The following is a 16,454-nucleotide window of genomic DNA, read 5'->3' as shown; positions in this document are numbered from 1 at the left end:
ATCCCCAAAAGGAGGTTGTAGTTAGGTGGTGGTGGTGGTGAGTGGTATCTTCTTCCAAGTCAAAAGTCATAGGACAAGAGGGAACAGCCTCAGGAGGTTTAGGTTGGACATTGGGACCATTTGTTCATGGAAAGGGTTGTCAAGCCCTGGGAAGGGCTGCCCAAGAAAGTGGTGAGGTCACCATTCCTGGAGGGATTTAAAGCCCTGGAAATGTGGTACTGAGGGACATGGTTTAATGGTGCACTTGGCAGTGTTGGGTTACCAGACTCCATGATCTTAAAGCCTTTTTCCAATCTAAAAGATTTTATTATTCTAAACCACATCCCTCAGCACTGCATCTCCAAGTCTTTTAAATCCCTTCAGGGATGTTAAGTGCACCACTACTCTCAGCAGCCTGTCCCAATGCATGACAATCCTGTGGGGGAAGAAATTGTTCCTAAGACCTGAAAGGTGCTTAGTGCTGTTCTTATGACCAGAACTTGCAAGTTCTGAGGCCCAGGACTTGAATATTGGAACACCTTTTGTATGAGGGCAGGCTGAGAGAGTTCAGGTTGTTCAGCCTGGAGAAGAGAAAGCTCTGGAGAGACTTTCTTTTGGCCTTTCATTACTTAAAGTGGCCTAATAAGAAAGATGGGGGCAGACTTTTAGCAGAACCTTTTGTAACAGGAGAAGGGGTGATAGTTTTAGACCAGAAGAGGAAGACTTGGACTAGATAGAAAGCAGAAGATTTTTACACTGAGACAACCTGATCTAGTTGAAAATGTCCCTGATGACTGCAGGGTGGTTGGACTAGATGACCTCTAAAGGTCTCTTCCAATCCAAATTATTCTATAATCCTGTGCGTTGAGGACCAGAACTTGCATGTTCTGAGGACCAGGACCTCTTTCTTTCCAGCTTTCCTTTCCTGCTCATACCAAAAAGGTGGGGACATTGCTGCTGCTTGGGGGACCAGGTACAGGACCATATGTTGTAGGCTAGGAAGGACATGGTGGGCTGAAAGCATTGTTCCTTCTCATTGGCAAATCAATTAACATCAAAGAGAACCCGTGTCCTGATAACAAGGAGAGGAAACAAGGAAGTTTCTAGGTATTCAGACCCCAAGCCAAACACTGGCGATGCTTGAAAAGGTTTGGGACCAAGCCATCATCATTTCCCCCCACAAAAGGAAAGGGACTGGGATTTGGGGAACTAGCAGACATCCCTGACATGATTCAGTCTATTTCTTTGCTGCAACCTTTCTGCTCCCAGCTCAGAATATTCTTCACAGCTATGACACAAGTGTAACTTTCACTGTCATCTTCCTGAAGCCTTGAAGTTAGGGAAGGAGATGTAATTGTTTGATGAGCACACTGTGGAGACAGAGATGTGGTGAGCAGACAGCTCTGTGTTGACACCACTCGTTTCTGGGTGTTATATATAACAAAAGCTGGGAAGGCTGATAGAATTAAAATAACTGTATAAAATCCAGTCTGAAATATTTTCCAGTAGGGAAGAAAAAATGTCTTAAGTTCAGTGAAAAAAAAAAAACGAAATAGCTCTTAGACTTCTTTGACTTGCAAAGCTGTTTATCCACTGCATATGCTCAGGGCTTGCTGACAAGGATTGAGTTTCCCTTCTCCCATCACTGCCTCTTTTACTCCAGACCAGCCTTTCACATCTTGAAGTGATCAGCAGCAAAGGAAAGGCATTTATCACCAGAGGCCCATAATCAAGGAAAGAAGAAAGGCTGCTACAAGAAGACTGAGTATCTTCAGTGGTGCCTAAGAGCCGTGCATTCCATATGTTGATTGTCTCCAGGTTTTGATTGCGTTCCTCCTTCACGAAACGTCACTGGAGGAGAAGATCGGGTGACAGGCATTTGTCCCTTGGTCTTCCCAGGCTGGCTGTGGATATGAGGCTGTCATTTGCAGTCAGCCTTTGCCACATGGGTGCACTTTCAGCTGGCTGCATTCCCCATTGCTGCTGCCTTTGCAATTTTTGCAAACAAAGCAATGGAAAGGTCTTTGGACTTTGTGGGCTGCAGTGTGGAAACAGCCCCTTGTGTTGGGACAATGTCATATCATTCCCCTACAAACACAGGGAGAATAAGGAATGGTTTCTACAGAAGAGTTAAAAAATAAACTATGCAAACACATGGGCATGTGAATAGGATTTAAATAGCTCTCTAAAATCCCCTAGTTTGGGTAATTTCTTTGCAGTAGGTCGATTCCTGTTCAGGACTGGTGTAAACTAATCTCCAGCTCGATAGGGTTTGCTGTGGTTCATTCAGACACAGCTTTATGTGAGGAAGAAGCTGGTGCTTGGGGGTGGAGGAAGAAAGAGAGGAAAAACAAGAGGAGAAACAAGAGGAGAAATTCTCAGTTGAGGTTTGTGATAGGAAAGGTCTGGAAGCAGGTGACAGGAGATAGTCTGATCACATTGGCTGCTCATGGGTTAGTGGTGTGAAGCTTCCATCTCACCCGGCATACTGCCATTCTTAGTCTCCTTCCAATGCAATATAGCCTTCTTCCAAGCAGATTATGTGTTTCCACACCTCAGAGCCCAGTGTCAACAGTGCTGGAGTTGGCACACAAAGTACTTGTGCTCTTTGGCCCCAAATACTTCACAGCCCTCCCGGGGCAGTAGGAGAGGGCAAAAAAACCCAAGTGATGTCAAAGGAAAGAGGATCAAAATAAAAGGAGAATGTTTAATTGGGAAGAAAGGCGCCTGTCTCCTCTGTCTGAGCATCAGCATCTGACCCTGAACCAGTTAAACCAGTCATGCTTGCAGCTCTCCAGAGAGAGCACCCACCTCTCCCCTATGAAAAAGGAAGGCAGAGCAGAGTGCAGGTAATTATGCAGGTACCAGCTAATTCTGAACCATGGTTTGGTCCTGTAGCTCTCAGTTATCAGACCCATCACCTAAGCCATCCCTCTGAAGAGGGACCACTGCCTTTGGAGTCCATGTTCTCCTGCTGTCTGGGTGTATGATGGACGCAGAGCACCAGGGTGTTTATCTGTATGATCATAAGCTTATCCTGCCTAAATGAAGAGTTATAATCCTCTTCTGATCACATCAGCAGCTCCACAGGTATTTTCAGCTTTCTCTCAGTGAGCATTGGAGGTGCTCTCACAGACATGCCAGAGCGTTCAGCAGAGCCTGAACTTGACCCTTTAGATACTGTCAGTTTCACTTTAAAGCCACAACACCACTTCTTCACAAGGCTATTCAGAGACTGGAGACAAGGAAACATTTGTGAAATGGGACCATTTAGCAGAAATGGCACTCAGCAATTGGCCTTTGGGCTGTTAGTTGACATTTCCCCCTTCTTTGCTATTTCTCTATGTTTATTTTCACTTTGAAAAACCTCGTGTCCCCCCACCCCTAATTTCTGTTTCCTTTTGGTGTCTATTTTAATTTCTACTTACAGAAGTTTCTCTTCTTTTAAATACAAAACTCTTTTGGTGGTACATTTTTAGCTCAAGGCAGATGGCCCATTTATGTTAAATGTTATATACTGGTGACAGGATGCATCTCCCAAACAATTTGCAGAGAACACTGAATATTCTGTGGTGATATTTTCTTGTGTTGCTTTCTTTGGGTACATGGCTCATGCTGCATCTCTTACCAGGCACATTCTGTCCCTTGGATCATCTGTTTCTTCCTAGGACAGTTTCTTCTGGCCTGTAAATTATTTTGCAAAAGCAGGAAGACACCTTCAAAGGTTGGACTCTGGCTTGAACCATCCTCATTTTGAGCCCTGGGCACTCTTACTTGCCCACAGAAGTGTTTATATTTCAGTCTTTGTGTAAATTCATCTCCATGTGAAAATGTGGGCCCTGGCTGGGTATGGAGATCCAGGTTGCCACTTCTTACAGTTCTCTTCCTGCCCATAATTGTGATATGATTTGCAAGCACTCTGGTGAATTCCTGCTTCTCCTAAACCTGTCTTTCCCCAGCAGGCTTCTTCTCCTTTCTGAGAAAACCATAGTGTTTATTGTCATGCCTTGAAACAAGGATTCCCCAAACCACACACTGGAAGTATGGTTTCAAATGTGTTTTCAGTTCTTCCCCAGCTCCTCCCTCCTCCTTTGACTTCTCTTGTAAAACTAATATCTTGAAAAAGAAAAATCATCCTCATCAGAAGGCACTTCCCTTCCAGTTCCCATCAGGCTACCTTGCACAGGCTTTGTTTTGTTACTATTGCCTGTCAGACAAATTTTTGTGCTTCACACCACAGGTTCTAAGTAAGAAAAGGGGGAGGGAAGGCATTTTCTGGTACCCTACATGGATACAAATGGAGGAAGTACACCATGAAAAAGACCTTTACGATCAAGTCCAATGGTTAACCCAGCACTGCCGGGTCACCACTAGACCATGTCCCTCAGCACCACATCTACCCATCTTTTAACACTCTCCAGGAATGGCAACTCTGCCACAGCTCTGGGCAGCCTATTATGAGACTTGACAAACCTTTCCATGAACAAATGGTTCCTCGTGTCCAACCTAAACCTCCCACGGAGCAATCTGAGGCTGTTTCCTCTTGTCCTACCACTTGTTCCTTGGGAGAAGAGACCAAATCCTACCGCACTACAACCTTCTCTCTTCACACGTCACAAGGTAACAGCCACCCCAGGCACTGCCCACTGGTGCATCAGGAACTATTTTTTTCTAGCTGATTTAAGACAGTGGAACCCAGACTTTCAACATGTTATGGTAATCCATGTCACACGAAATGTTGTGAGGAGTGCTGTACAACATATCTGGTGATGACTGCAAGTGGCAGGCATCCGGGATGCTCTGGCAGTCCTATGAAATATTCTAACTTAGTGTTTTTTGTTTCCTGAGCATCATGCCTTCCTTTGGAAAGTGATAGCCCATACACACCACACAGGCATAAGTATTCCATGCTGTGCCAACTTTTACACCTTAAGGCAAATATATGTTGAAGCATCAGTATAGAAGCTGTTAACATCTAGTTAAGAGATGTTTCTATTCACTGCAGGGGATTTAAGTAGATGACCTTAATGGTCACTCCCAACCCAAACTATTCCGTGAGTCTATGAAATACCTAGCTGTGCGAATAGGGGGCTGGCTGTGGGATTAGGGGGCTGGCTGTGGGAATAGGGGGCTGGCTGTGGGATTAGGGGGCTGGCTGTGGGAATAGGGAGCTGGCTGTGGGAATAGGGGGCTGGCTGTGGGAATAGGGAGCTAGCTGTAGGAATAGGGGGCTGGCTGGCTGTGGGAATAGGGGGCTGGCTGTGGGATTAGGGGGCTAGCTGTGGGAATAGGGGGCTGGCTGTAGGAATAGGGAGCTGGCTGTGGGAATAGGGGGCTGGCTGTGGGAATAGGGAGCTGGCTGTGGGAATAGGGGGCTGGCTGTGGGAATAGGGAGCTGGCTGTGGGAATAGGGGGCTAGCTGTAGGAATAGGGGGCTGGCTGGCTGTGGGAATAGGGGGCTGGCTGTAGGAATAGGGGGCTGGCTGGCTGTGGGAATAGGGGGCTAGCTGTAGGAATAGGGGGCTGGCTGGCTGTGGGAATAGGGGGCTGGCTGTAGGAATAGGGGGCTAGCTGTGGGAATAGGGGGCTGGCTGTAGGAATAGGGGGCTGGCTGTGCGAATAGGGGGCTGGCTGTGGGAATAGGGGGCTAGCTGTAGGAATAGGGGGCTGGCTGGCTGTGGGAATAGGGGGCTGGCTGTAGGAATAGGGGGCTAGCTGGCTGTGGGAATAGGGGGCTAGCTGTAGGAATAGGGGGCTGGCTGTGGGAATAGGGGGCTAGCTGTAGGAATAGGGGGCTGGCTGTAGGGAGGGGGAGATGAGGTGTAGGGATGGTTTTGTCACAAGCCTCAAGAGATTTAGGACAGTGCTTTGTTTGCTTGCTACGATCAGAAGAGAAGGGGGCAAATCGATTAAGGTGCGGTAAGACAGCTCCAAGTTCATTAGGAAAGTTGCCATGGGAGTGGGAAACGGAGACGTAGGGTGCTGAGGTAGCAGCGATACACTGCTGCCCGCGGGCACACCAGGCTGCCAAGGGCCTGAGCCACACGGCAGCGAATGTTTTAAAGATCGGTGTGACTACACCACGCCAAAACGGCGTTTGAGCGGCACTGCCCCCAGGAGCCACAGCCAAAGCCCCTGGGACTCGGCGCACGGACCCTGGCGGGGCTGAACACGGCACGGCACGCGGCCCGGCCGCTTTCCTTCCCAGCGTCCCCCGCGCGGCGCCGCGGGGCAGGGTGGGAGTGACAAGATGGCGGCGCCCATGTGAGGAGCTGGCGCCCGTGCTCGCCTTAGCCGCGCTGCCGGTTCTTGCCAGGCTTCCCGAACACCCCGGGCGGCGCGGCGCGGCGCGGGTAACCGGAGAGCCCGGTCGCGACGGGTGTGTGCGTGCGTGCCTCTCAGAAATAATGAGGATATCGGGCCTCCATGTCGGACCACTCTGACGAGAGGGCGACGATGATTGCGGCCGGCGACTTGCAGGAGTTCGCCCCCCGGGGCCGCGAGCACTGCCGGCGCCACCCCAGCGCCCTCACCCTCCAGCTCCGGAGGCTGCAGCCCGCCTCTGAGCTCTGCTCCTCCGACGGGGCGGCCGGGCTGGTGGGGTCCCTCCGCGAGGTGACGATCCACGAGCGGCAGCGGGTACGAGGGCGCAGGAGCTTTCACCTGGCTTTCTAACTTAGCAAATACATTGGCTGAGCCGTGGCCACGGGCTCTTGTGATCGCACTATCGCGTCTCGTAACTTCTCTTTCAAAAAAATCTTGGTTTTCAGGAAAGTTGGCAGTTGAGGAAAGGTGTCAGTGATGTCGGGGAAGAGGTGGACTACGATGAAGAGCTGTATGTGGCCAGCAATATGGTCATCTGGAGCAAAGGAAGTAAAACCCAAGCCTCTACTGTTTATAAGGCTTTCACTGTTGACAGCCCTGTCCTGCAGGTAGGAAAACGTGGAGAGGTGGTGACTCAGTGCAGCTTAGCTAAAAAACACTGCTTTCAGACTGTTTCCTGAGGTGGGGCTGTGTCGGGAGGTGCAGAAGGTGAGGCGGTGTGGCAGCATCACTTTGCTTTCCAGAAATAATTACGCTGCTTTTGGTTTCAGGCTTTGTGGTGTGATTTCACTGTACGCCAGGAAAAATCGGAACGAGCCGATGGTAAGTGTCCTGTTTGCTGGAATGCCAAACAGATGTGTTGAGCTGAGCCCCCCGGGGTGAGAGCTTTAGCTGTCAAGACCTGCTGTGCCCAAACGGCCATGCCCCTCAAGTTTGTGTCTTGTGTAGAGAGCACGTCCAGGCCAAGGTAGAATTTTCACTGTGTGTTTGTTTTTATCCTCAGTTTCAGGCAGTGATGAAATAGTAGAGAAATGTATCTGCATATTGCAGAATTCCTGTATAAATGTGCATAGCATAGAGGGAAAGGATTACATTGCTGCTTTACCTTTTCAGGTATGTGCTGTCTTTTTTTTCCCCTCCTGGTCCAGCAGTGGGCTTTTTACCTGTTTACACACTGTGTAGGGGCAAGGGTGTGTGTGTAAAGCATTGCTGGTGGTGTCTGCTTGAGTATAGTAACTACTTGATTTTTCATAATATCATTCAGGGTTGGAAGGGACCACAAGGATCATCTAGTTCCAACCCCCCTGCCATGGGCAGGGACACCCCACACTAGATCAGGCTGCCCAGAGCCTCAGCCAGCCTGGCCTTAAACACCTCCAGGGACGGGGCCCCAACCACCTCCCTGGACAACCCATTCCAGGGCTTCACCACTCTCATGGTGAAGAACCTCCTCCTCACATCCAGCCTCAATCTCCCCACCTCCAGCTTCATTCCATTCCCCCTAGTCCTGTCACTACCTGAGGTCCTGAGAAGTCCCTCCCCAGCCTTCCTGTAGGCCCCCTTCAGATACTGGAAGGCCACAATTAGGTCACCTCAGAGCCTTCTCTTCTGCAGACTGAACAGCCCCAACTCCTTCAGTCTGTCCTCATAGGAGAGGTGCTCCAGCCCTCTGATCATCCTTGTGGCCCTTCTCTGGACACGTTCCAGCACCTCCACATCCCTCTTGTGATAGGGGCTCCAGAACTGGACGCAGTACTCCACAGTATTTTTGGTTCTTTATGTCATGAATCTCTTTGTAATTTTTCCTAGGTTGCAAATGTCTGGCCAACAAAATATGGTCTGTTGTTTGAGCGCAGCAGTTCTTCACATGAAGTACCTCCAAGTCCACCCAGGTGTGTAGTAAGTGGCTTTGCTTGTTTCCTTATACATTCTTTGCCAATCTAATACAGAGAATAAGTGTTGAAGAGCAGTAATGAAAAGGATCTGTGTGTTTGTGAAGTGGACAGCTGAAACAGCATTAAAAAGGCTGAATTCTGACAATCCATGGTATTCCTCTCATTGTCTTAAGAACTAATTGGGAGTGGTGATCCTGGGAATAGGATATAGGAGGCATGATATGGGTGTTGCTAACCTGATTGCATTAAAACTTATCCCAGGACATGGTTTCAGACTGTGATGGATGACTAGGAGATTTACTGAAGGGTTGTCCTTGAGACACTTTTCCCTCAGCTGCAGGATGCTTTCAGAGCCTGGAGCATCCTGTCATTTGGTGAGGGTCCTACCATCCCTGTGCTCTGTGGCTAGACACACAGCTGAGAAGCAGAGCCACGAGTTGGATGATGTACTGAGGAGCAGCTTGAAGCAGCCTCTTGCTCTCTCTTGGATTTTGTCTGTTCAAGGCACTTGTGATTTTCGAGTCCTGAGAAGAGTTGGGATAAGAAGTAGTGGTCCTAACGTGGTTTATTTATTGCAAAAATAATTCTTTGCCTTTGCCTTTGGTGACAACTCCTTTTTGCTGCTGCTGTCGTAGATGAGGGTGGCTTGGTTGCTGCACTGTGATAGATACAAATGACCTGGTGCCTCTCTGCTTGTGTGGGAGCTGTGGGACTTAAACTCTTAAGCTGAGTCTGGGTTAAGGGCTCTTTCCTCTTCCTTCTCCTCCTCCAAACTCGATTTGTGCCAGCTCTGTTCACTCTGGCCAGCCAGTCTGCCCCGTGGCCAGCAGGTGGGGTCATTCTTAAGTGCTCTGAGTTGTAAAACCACATCATCATCCTATTTGGCTCACCAATCTTTGCTCAATCCAATAAGCTTCTGTGAATAGACGACTTTACTGTTAGATTTTGGGCTCGTATTTGTTAAGGTCTGAGGAGCTGTTTTGGGATTGCAGCACGTGTACCAGTTACGAGAGAGCAGTTGGGTTTCAAACCTGTTTTGCTTGATTTCTTTCTAGAGAACCTTTGCCTACTATGTTCAGCATGCTGCACCCATTAGATGAGATAACACCACTTGTGTGTAAGTCTGCAGGTAGGTTTACATCTTTACTGTATCATTGGAGTTCAACAGTCTGGCTTAAATGTGTCACTTGAACATAATCTGTATGATGACATTTGCAAGTGAGCACTCTTTAAAGAAGTCAGACATTTTACCACCTTAGTCAGTGGGGAAGCTGCTCAGGAAGGGAACCCAGACCGCAAAAGAAAGCGGGTATGAGAAGTGATAGCCATGTAGCTGGTAACACTCCTGTAGACATGATCCTTAACTGCTCCTTTGTCAGGTGTGTTTGGCTCTTCTCGAGTGCAGTACGTTGCTGATTACACCTTGAGGATGGTGTTTGTCCATGCCGAACCTTCCATCGTGATGACCTACGACACTGTGCAGAATATGCACACCGTTTGGGCTCTCCGGAGAGTAAAGCCAGAGGTAAACATTCTGCTCAAGTGAATATGTTGTTGTGTCTTGACATGCCCTTGTGGCCATGCATGTTAGAAATAGCTGGTATGTGTGATTTAGTCTATTTAGGAGAGAGTAAGACAGTTGTTTGCTTACAACTTGCTGCTCTGAAAACCAGAAGAGAGCTTCTGTGGCTGAAGAAGAGAGCATGACTGATAGGAATAACTGCTTAGGCCGAGCACCTGCTGGGCATAGATTTTAGTGCCTACCTAATGAGACAAGCCCTTTGAGAGTCTTCCTGGCTGTTACTCCCCCTGTGCTGTTTGTGCATAGACAGCTTTGCTTTTTCTCCCAGGAGCAGAACACAGTGCTGAAGTTCTCAGAGCAGATGGGCACACCACCTCATGTTGCCACTAGCAGCTCTTTGACTGCTCATCTCAGAAGCTTCTCCAAAGGAGACTCTCCTGTGGGCTCCCCTTTCCAGACCTACTCATCCATGCACAGCCAGAGCAGATCAGTGTCATCACCCAGCATGCAGTCCCGCTCACCATCCATCTCCAACATGGCTGCTTTGAGGTGGGTGCTGAACGTGGTTGTATAGACAGCCAATAACCAAGAGTAGGAGCTGTGGAATAGGTTGGATGTTTGGAATTGTGTTTCTCTGCCATTACACAGCTGTCTGTCTAAGTTGCAGGCATCTCTGTTAGAGCATCTGAGAGCCCTTTGGGAGCACTTTTGTGATGTTTGGTGTGGTGTTATCCCAAAAGCACAGGAAAATAATTACTATGCAAGAGCTAAAGGAAGAGCTCTTCTGTCATGATGTAGTCAGTCAGTCTGTAGTGGAGTCAGGGACCACCTACAATTTTTTTAGTCCCAGGAGTGGTTTCAGTTAGCTTCTAAAAGAAGTCATATTTAGAGGGAAGAGGTTAGGAGAAGTTTTGAGGGAGTGGACCACACAACTTAAAATGTTTGTTTTCTTATTTTCTTACTTTTGAAATCTTACCTGTTGGATTTTGACAGAGATGACTGGAAATCAATTGGAGAATTGCTTTCTTGTGCTGCACAGTATTATAAAGAGGCTGCTGAGCTAACTACTGGTTTAGAGTGGCTTTGGTTTGTTTTTGAAGTCTGTGCCAGCGTGGGATTCTGTACCTGCTGATGAAAATGGACGCTTCAGCAGTGTGCTATGTCTTTGCTTGCAGCCGCTCTCATTCCCCTGCCCTGGGAGTCCATTCTTTCTCAGGAGTGCAGAGATTCAACTTCTCCAGTAATGCCCAGTCACCAAAGAGGCACAGCATTATCCATTCGCCAAACAGCACCTGCAGTGATTCCTTCCTTATACCAGAAACTGAACCAATTGTTCCTGAGCTGTGTATGGATCATCTGTGGACAGAAACAGTCACAAACATGAGGTTAGGTGCTTGCCTTGGGGCGTGAGAATTCAGCTCCCTCGAAAAAGGAATTGGGCACTTGGGGCAGTTTCACCTGAGTGTTATTTGTAGCCCTCTGAGCTGGGGAATGGTTTCATGAGATCTCTAAAGATCTAACCTGGTCATTGCTTTGGGGTTTCTTTTTGGTCTGTGTTACCAGACAAGGGGCAAAATACAGCCCAAAACCTAAGACTGAACAGAACAAATCCAAGTAGCATGCGCTCTGCATGACAAGGAGTGGGGAATGTGGAGATTGGAGTGCTAGAATATGAGCTTCAAGTGACCAAAACTGAGACTGGGTCATTGAAGTCTAATCTGACCCTACAGCTTGTGGTGACTGGGATTTCCTTCATTGTTTTTCTTGTTCATTACTCTATGCAGTGTATTGACTGTTGTGTTCCTCTTACAGAGAGAAGAATTCCCAAGCATCCAAAGTGTTTATTACCACTGATCTTTGCGGACAGAAGTTCCTGTGCTTTTTAGTGGAATCCCAGCTCCAGCTGCGGTGAGCATCCCTATTTTGGGATCAGGAGCACTCTAAAAATCACCAGCTAGACACAGGGTTTAACATTTATTCCTCCAGCTAGTGGGATCAGTTATGGCTACATCATGGGCTCTTGTGTGTTTTTAACTGTCATGGCATGAACGGTTTGGGCTATTTAGTACAGAGGTTGTGAGAGAACGTTAAATGTAATTGCATTGTACTCTTTATCCTCATATTTAGCCTTTAGCAGTAAACTGGGGTTAATTAGGCTGACAGAGTAAAAGTAAGTTGGCTACCAGCACAAAACAAGCCAAAGGAGGAGGAAGGAAACAGCTGTACCACAATAAAAGTAACTGTTGTGTGGCGCTGTCTTAATTTTCTGCCTTTGTTCCGTACAGCAGATAAGACAGGCCTTTTATGTTTCCTTTTGTTGCCTCAAATCTCTAGGTGTGTAAAATTTCAAGAGAGCAATGACAAGTCGCAGCTGATCTTTGGTTCAGTTACCAATATTCAAGCAAAGGATGCAGCTCCAGTGCAGGTATGCACCTCTATCTGGAGTATCAGCTGTGGAGTATCCTGGCTTGCTGCTGCTTGTCCAACTCTTGTCATTTTACCGAAACAGGAGATGCTGAATAGTCTGCTTGCTTCTTACAGGGCATTGATACCCTGCTGGTTCTGGAAGGCAGTGGGAATCTAGTGCTGTATTCTGGAGTGGTTCGGGTAAGTAGTAGCTTTCTTATCCCAAAAGAAAGGTTTGATTGCAGACGAGGCTGTACAGGAGATCCTGTGTGCATCATGACTTACAAGGTGTCGCTTTAGGCTCTTGTACCCTGCTGCTTGTTTAGGGAGGTGTACAGTGCTGGAAAAGTAGTTCTAAAGAGTCAGTGGCACCTTGTGGTACTGTTAAATCATCTCTTCAGTTTATTTTTGGTGATGGTAAAATACTTCAGTAATAAAATGCTTTCAAAGAAAGACAACTTAAATAAAGAAATCAAGAATTGTTCCTGTGCAAAAAACTTTCAGTATTCTCTGGAGCATGCCAGATTGTCTTAATGTCATCTATTTTTTGCTTTACAAAGGGCTAATAGAATGGACATGATTCATCCAAAGGAGTTAAAGCTTCTGCAGTTCTATAGAGATGCACCATGTTATCTTTGTGTATACAGAAACCCTCTACACTGCAATATCTCTGTGTGTGTGCACTTGTATATATGTATACACATGGATGTGTTCATATATGTATGTGTATAAAAACAAGTGAAATCCCTGAAAATAAAGATTTCTCAGTGAAGCCTTGCTACAGCTTTTAGTGAATAGAATAGACCAGACCAGGTTGGAAGATACCTTCAAGATCATCGCATCCAACCCATCAACCAATCCAACCTACCTAAACAATATTCTTGCTCCAGGTTTGCTCTCAACACTGACAATACATGTTTGTTTTTTTCAGTGTGTCATCACCTGAAGACAGTAATTTTATAGTCTTCAGAGGATTTAGTTTTAGTATATACCCACTTTTCTTAGAGCTTGTCCTTTAAGATATTAAAACTCCATGGTGTCTGTATCCATAAGCAAGCTTGGAACGTAACCCAAATGTTTGTTGTCCTTTATATTTGTCACAAAAAGGTGGGGAAAGTTTTTATTCCTGGGCTGCCTGCTCCATCCCTGATGATGTCCACCCAAATGCCTCGGCCAAGCACTCCCTTGGATAGTGTCAGCACTCCATCCAAGCCTTTGAATAAGCATCTGGCACCCTTGGAAGAGGTAAGAAGAAAGGATGTCCTGCCTTGGGAGGGGTTTAGTTGTGATAGCTTAAAATGATTGGTGGATTTTAACTTTAAACATTGGGTTTGGAGCCGACTCTTTTCTTTTTCTTCTGTAAATCCCCTGAATACACTGTTTTTAAAACAATTTGTTTACTGCTGCCCTGTCAGTTTATTTGAGTTCCATAAAACTTGTGAGGCAGAGATTGGAAAGATTTAAAGTTGTCTATTAAATGGCAGATTCAGCTGTCCTTTGCTCAGATCCTCTTGCTTCAACAATGCTAAGCAATCATTTGTACTGCTTTTCAGGGCGTGCTTTTATCACCAGTTCCAGAGCTACGGGATACTTCCAAACTTCATGACTCAACTTATGTTGAAGACTGTACTTTTCAGCAGATTGGAACTTTCATTCATGCTCTGAGAGATCCTGTCCACAACAGAGTAACTTTAGTAGGTATTATCCTGTACTTTGTGCCAGCACTTTGTTAGCAAAGCAAAATGAAGGTCAGGTTTGTTTAAGCTGCGTGGTGAGACGTTGCCAGCAACTCCTGATTAACAGCAAGGTACCAGTGCACTTTTTTTTTTCTCCCTGTAGAGTACTGTAGAAGTGACATAATTTACTTGGAACTAATGTTGGAGGTTGCAAATCTTTACTGGCCTGACTGTATGCATTTCCTAGTTTGACTCTTACCTGTCTTTTTCAGGAACTCAGCAATAACACAATGGTTCGGATTACAATTCCTGAAATTGCCACCTCAGAATTGGGTATGATTCCAAATCCAGCATATGAAGTTGTTTTTCAAGTAGTTCCTGCCTAGTTTAGACTGTAAGGATTCAATACTGTATATTCCAAGCTCTGTTAACTTACCTTCTAGAGCTGCTGCCATTTACTTAGGTGTGCTCTTTTGCTTTTGGTGCTTTGCTTGCTGAACTTTTGGAGCTTTGTTCAGTAGGTTGCTTCGCTCTCTACTGTTGAGTCTGACAAACAAATTTCAGTAATGAGGAAAAAAAAAAGACCTTTTTCCCCCTTTGTGTGATGAATGAGGCTGTGCTTAACCTGAACTAAAGGAATGATTGTTGGCAGTTGTGTGGTGTGATGTTTATCCAAAGAGGTACCAGGGAGTTAAAAACAGGTGGAATAAGAGGATCTGTAAAGATTTATAACACTGATTGGAAGAAGAACCAGGATGCAAGATGGAAAACACACCTACATTTTATTTTCTTCTTTTCCAACAGTGAAAAAATGCCTCCAAGGGGTGAAAGCTATCCTGCCCAAGGAGATAGCAGTACAGATGCTTGTCAAGTGGTACAATGCTTATAATGCTCCAGGAGGACCAAGCTATCACTCGGAATGGAATTTGTTTGTTACATGTCTCATGAATATGATGGGTTACAACACAGAGAGGCTGTCCTGGACACACAATGTAAACGAGCTCATATGTTTGTTTTCCTAGCTCATGTTAAGGGTAATGATAGTTCTTCAAGTTTCAGAATGGTCAGAGACAATGAACTGTGTCAGGAATAAATTGTATTTTGTCTTAACAAGATGCCAACAAATCAGTTATCTTTTGCTAAGTTTTGGGTATACATTTTAGCCTGTATTTATCATGAAATGTGGGTACCTGCCACCAGCTGTCCTGGTCAGGTAAAAATAAATCATAAGTATTTTACTGACTAGCAGTGATGCATTAAAGATTTGCTTCACCCAATCCATATTAAGCCTGTTTTTGCTAGAGAAACAAATTACAACTCAGATTCTTGTTTCCTAAAGAGGATTTTCCATGTAGATTTTTAATGACAACATTTGAAACTTGTTTGTTTTCTTGGTTTTTTTTTCCCCCCCACTGTTTTACTGAATGCATTTGAAGTTTTCTGAGTTGTGTAATGCTGAGTTTGAATTTGGATTCCACAATTGGTGATCCACTTGTACAAAGTTGGGAACTTCAATACTGAGCTGCTTTTGATCTTTTTCTTTCTTGCAGTTTGATTTTGAAGGATCACTTTCACCAGTTATTGCTCCCAAGAAGGCTAGACCATCAGAAACAGGGTCAGACGAAGTAAGAAATAGTTCTCTTTTACAAATAAAGAGCCTTGGGGGCGGGGGGGTTGGGTTTTTTAAAGGCAAAGCAGAGGAAACAGCCCTCAGATACTGCATTTCTTCTGAGCTCATCTGAGATTACAAGCCTTTTGGAGAAGGAAAGCTATTTTGTCATGTGCTGTGGCTGCATCCTGTGACCTTGCTTGTCAGGGTTCCAGCGAGCTGGCTTGGACTTGGAAATTAATACGGAACACAAAGCAATCCCAGATAGTCTTCAGACAAGGTCAAATCTCTCCTAGGTGCTTCATCCTTGTCAAGTGAAGTTGTCTCACTCCCATGGCTACTTGTAGAAAAGCTGAGGAGGCTTAAAAAAAAAAAACAAACAACAACAAAAACTTAAGAATTTAATTTCTGTGGCTTGTGGGGTTTGTGCAGCACATTCACCTTACCGTACCACAGTCACATCCATGTTGGTTTATGGGGAGAGAAAGATCTTCTCTGCAACAGTGTTTTGGAGTTTGTTGCTGGAAGGTTATGTTCACTGTGGAACCTCCTCTCTTGTTTATTTGGTCTAGGACTGGGAGTATCTGTTGAGCTCTGATTACCATAGGAATTTTGAGTCTCATCCCATTGCCAAAGCTTTGCGACTGGACCCCCTGGAAGTTTCAGCGACAAAGGATGACTTCTCACAGAGCCTTAATTTGGATTCCTCAACCCTCCTTTTTACCCATATTCCTGCTGTTTTCTTTGTTCTTCATCTCATCTATGAGGAGATCAAACTGAATATTCTGATGGGAGAAGGAATTCGTTCACTTGTTGTTCTTCTGGTCCAGCTGGCCAGGTAGGTCCATGACAAATTACAGCTATCATATATCACGTAGTGTCTCTTGGTAATGGGAAATGTAAGGATAGGATAGCCCAGAGTGGAGCAGACTTTTCACAGATTTGAAGAAAGCAAATGAATGTAAAAAACTTGATGTACTTGGGGAAGATTAAACACAGATTCACTGCTTGGGGAACAGGCAGTGCCCCTCAGCAGCCTCAGT

General features: G+C 45.9%; 1 protein-coding gene across 2 annotated transcripts in view; it reads left to right on the top strand.

Annotated features, from left to right (window-relative positions):
* Positions 1-6,221: 6,221 nt before the first annotated feature.
* ANAPC1 (anaphase promoting complex subunit 1) overlaps positions 6,222-16,454 on the top strand; it is a 34,945-nt gene continuing 24,712 nt past the window's right edge. For both annotated transcript variants that reach the window (XM_068153349.1, XM_068153350.1), the window contains exons 1-18: positions 6,222-6,618; positions 6,750-6,911; positions 7,074-7,125; positions 7,307-7,416; positions 8,113-8,195; positions 9,254-9,327; positions 9,578-9,723; positions 10,049-10,269; positions 10,896-11,105; positions 11,533-11,628; positions 12,055-12,145; positions 12,262-12,327; positions 13,234-13,371; positions 13,680-13,820; positions 14,075-14,135; positions 14,607-14,794; positions 15,353-15,427; positions 15,984-16,249. In XM_068153349.1, coding sequence (XP_068009450.1) covers positions 6,406-6,618; positions 6,750-6,911; positions 7,074-7,125; positions 7,307-7,416; positions 8,113-8,195; positions 9,254-9,327; positions 9,578-9,723; positions 10,049-10,269; positions 10,896-11,105; positions 11,533-11,628; positions 12,055-12,145; positions 12,262-12,327; positions 13,234-13,371; positions 13,680-13,820; positions 14,075-14,135; positions 14,607-14,794; positions 15,353-15,427; positions 15,984-16,249 — 2,393 coding nt within the window. In that variant the 5' untranslated portion in view covers positions 6,222-6,405. The remainder of the gene's footprint in view (positions 6,619-6,749; positions 6,912-7,073; positions 7,126-7,306; positions 7,417-8,112; positions 8,196-9,253; positions 9,328-9,577; positions 9,724-10,048; positions 10,270-10,895; positions 11,106-11,532; positions 11,629-12,054; positions 12,146-12,261; positions 12,328-13,233; positions 13,372-13,679; positions 13,821-14,074; positions 14,136-14,606; positions 14,795-15,352; positions 15,428-15,983; positions 16,250-16,454) is intronic.

Source organism: Melanerpes formicivorus, unplaced genomic scaffold (genome assembly GCF_026170545.1).
Source record: "Melanerpes formicivorus ecotype bairdi unplaced genomic scaffold, bMelFor1.0.p_v2 SCAF_25, whole genome shotgun sequence".
Lineage (NCBI taxonomy): Eukaryota > Metazoa > Chordata > Aves > Piciformes > Picidae > Melanerpes > Melanerpes formicivorus.
This window is presented reverse-complemented; position numbering and strand designations above follow the sequence as displayed.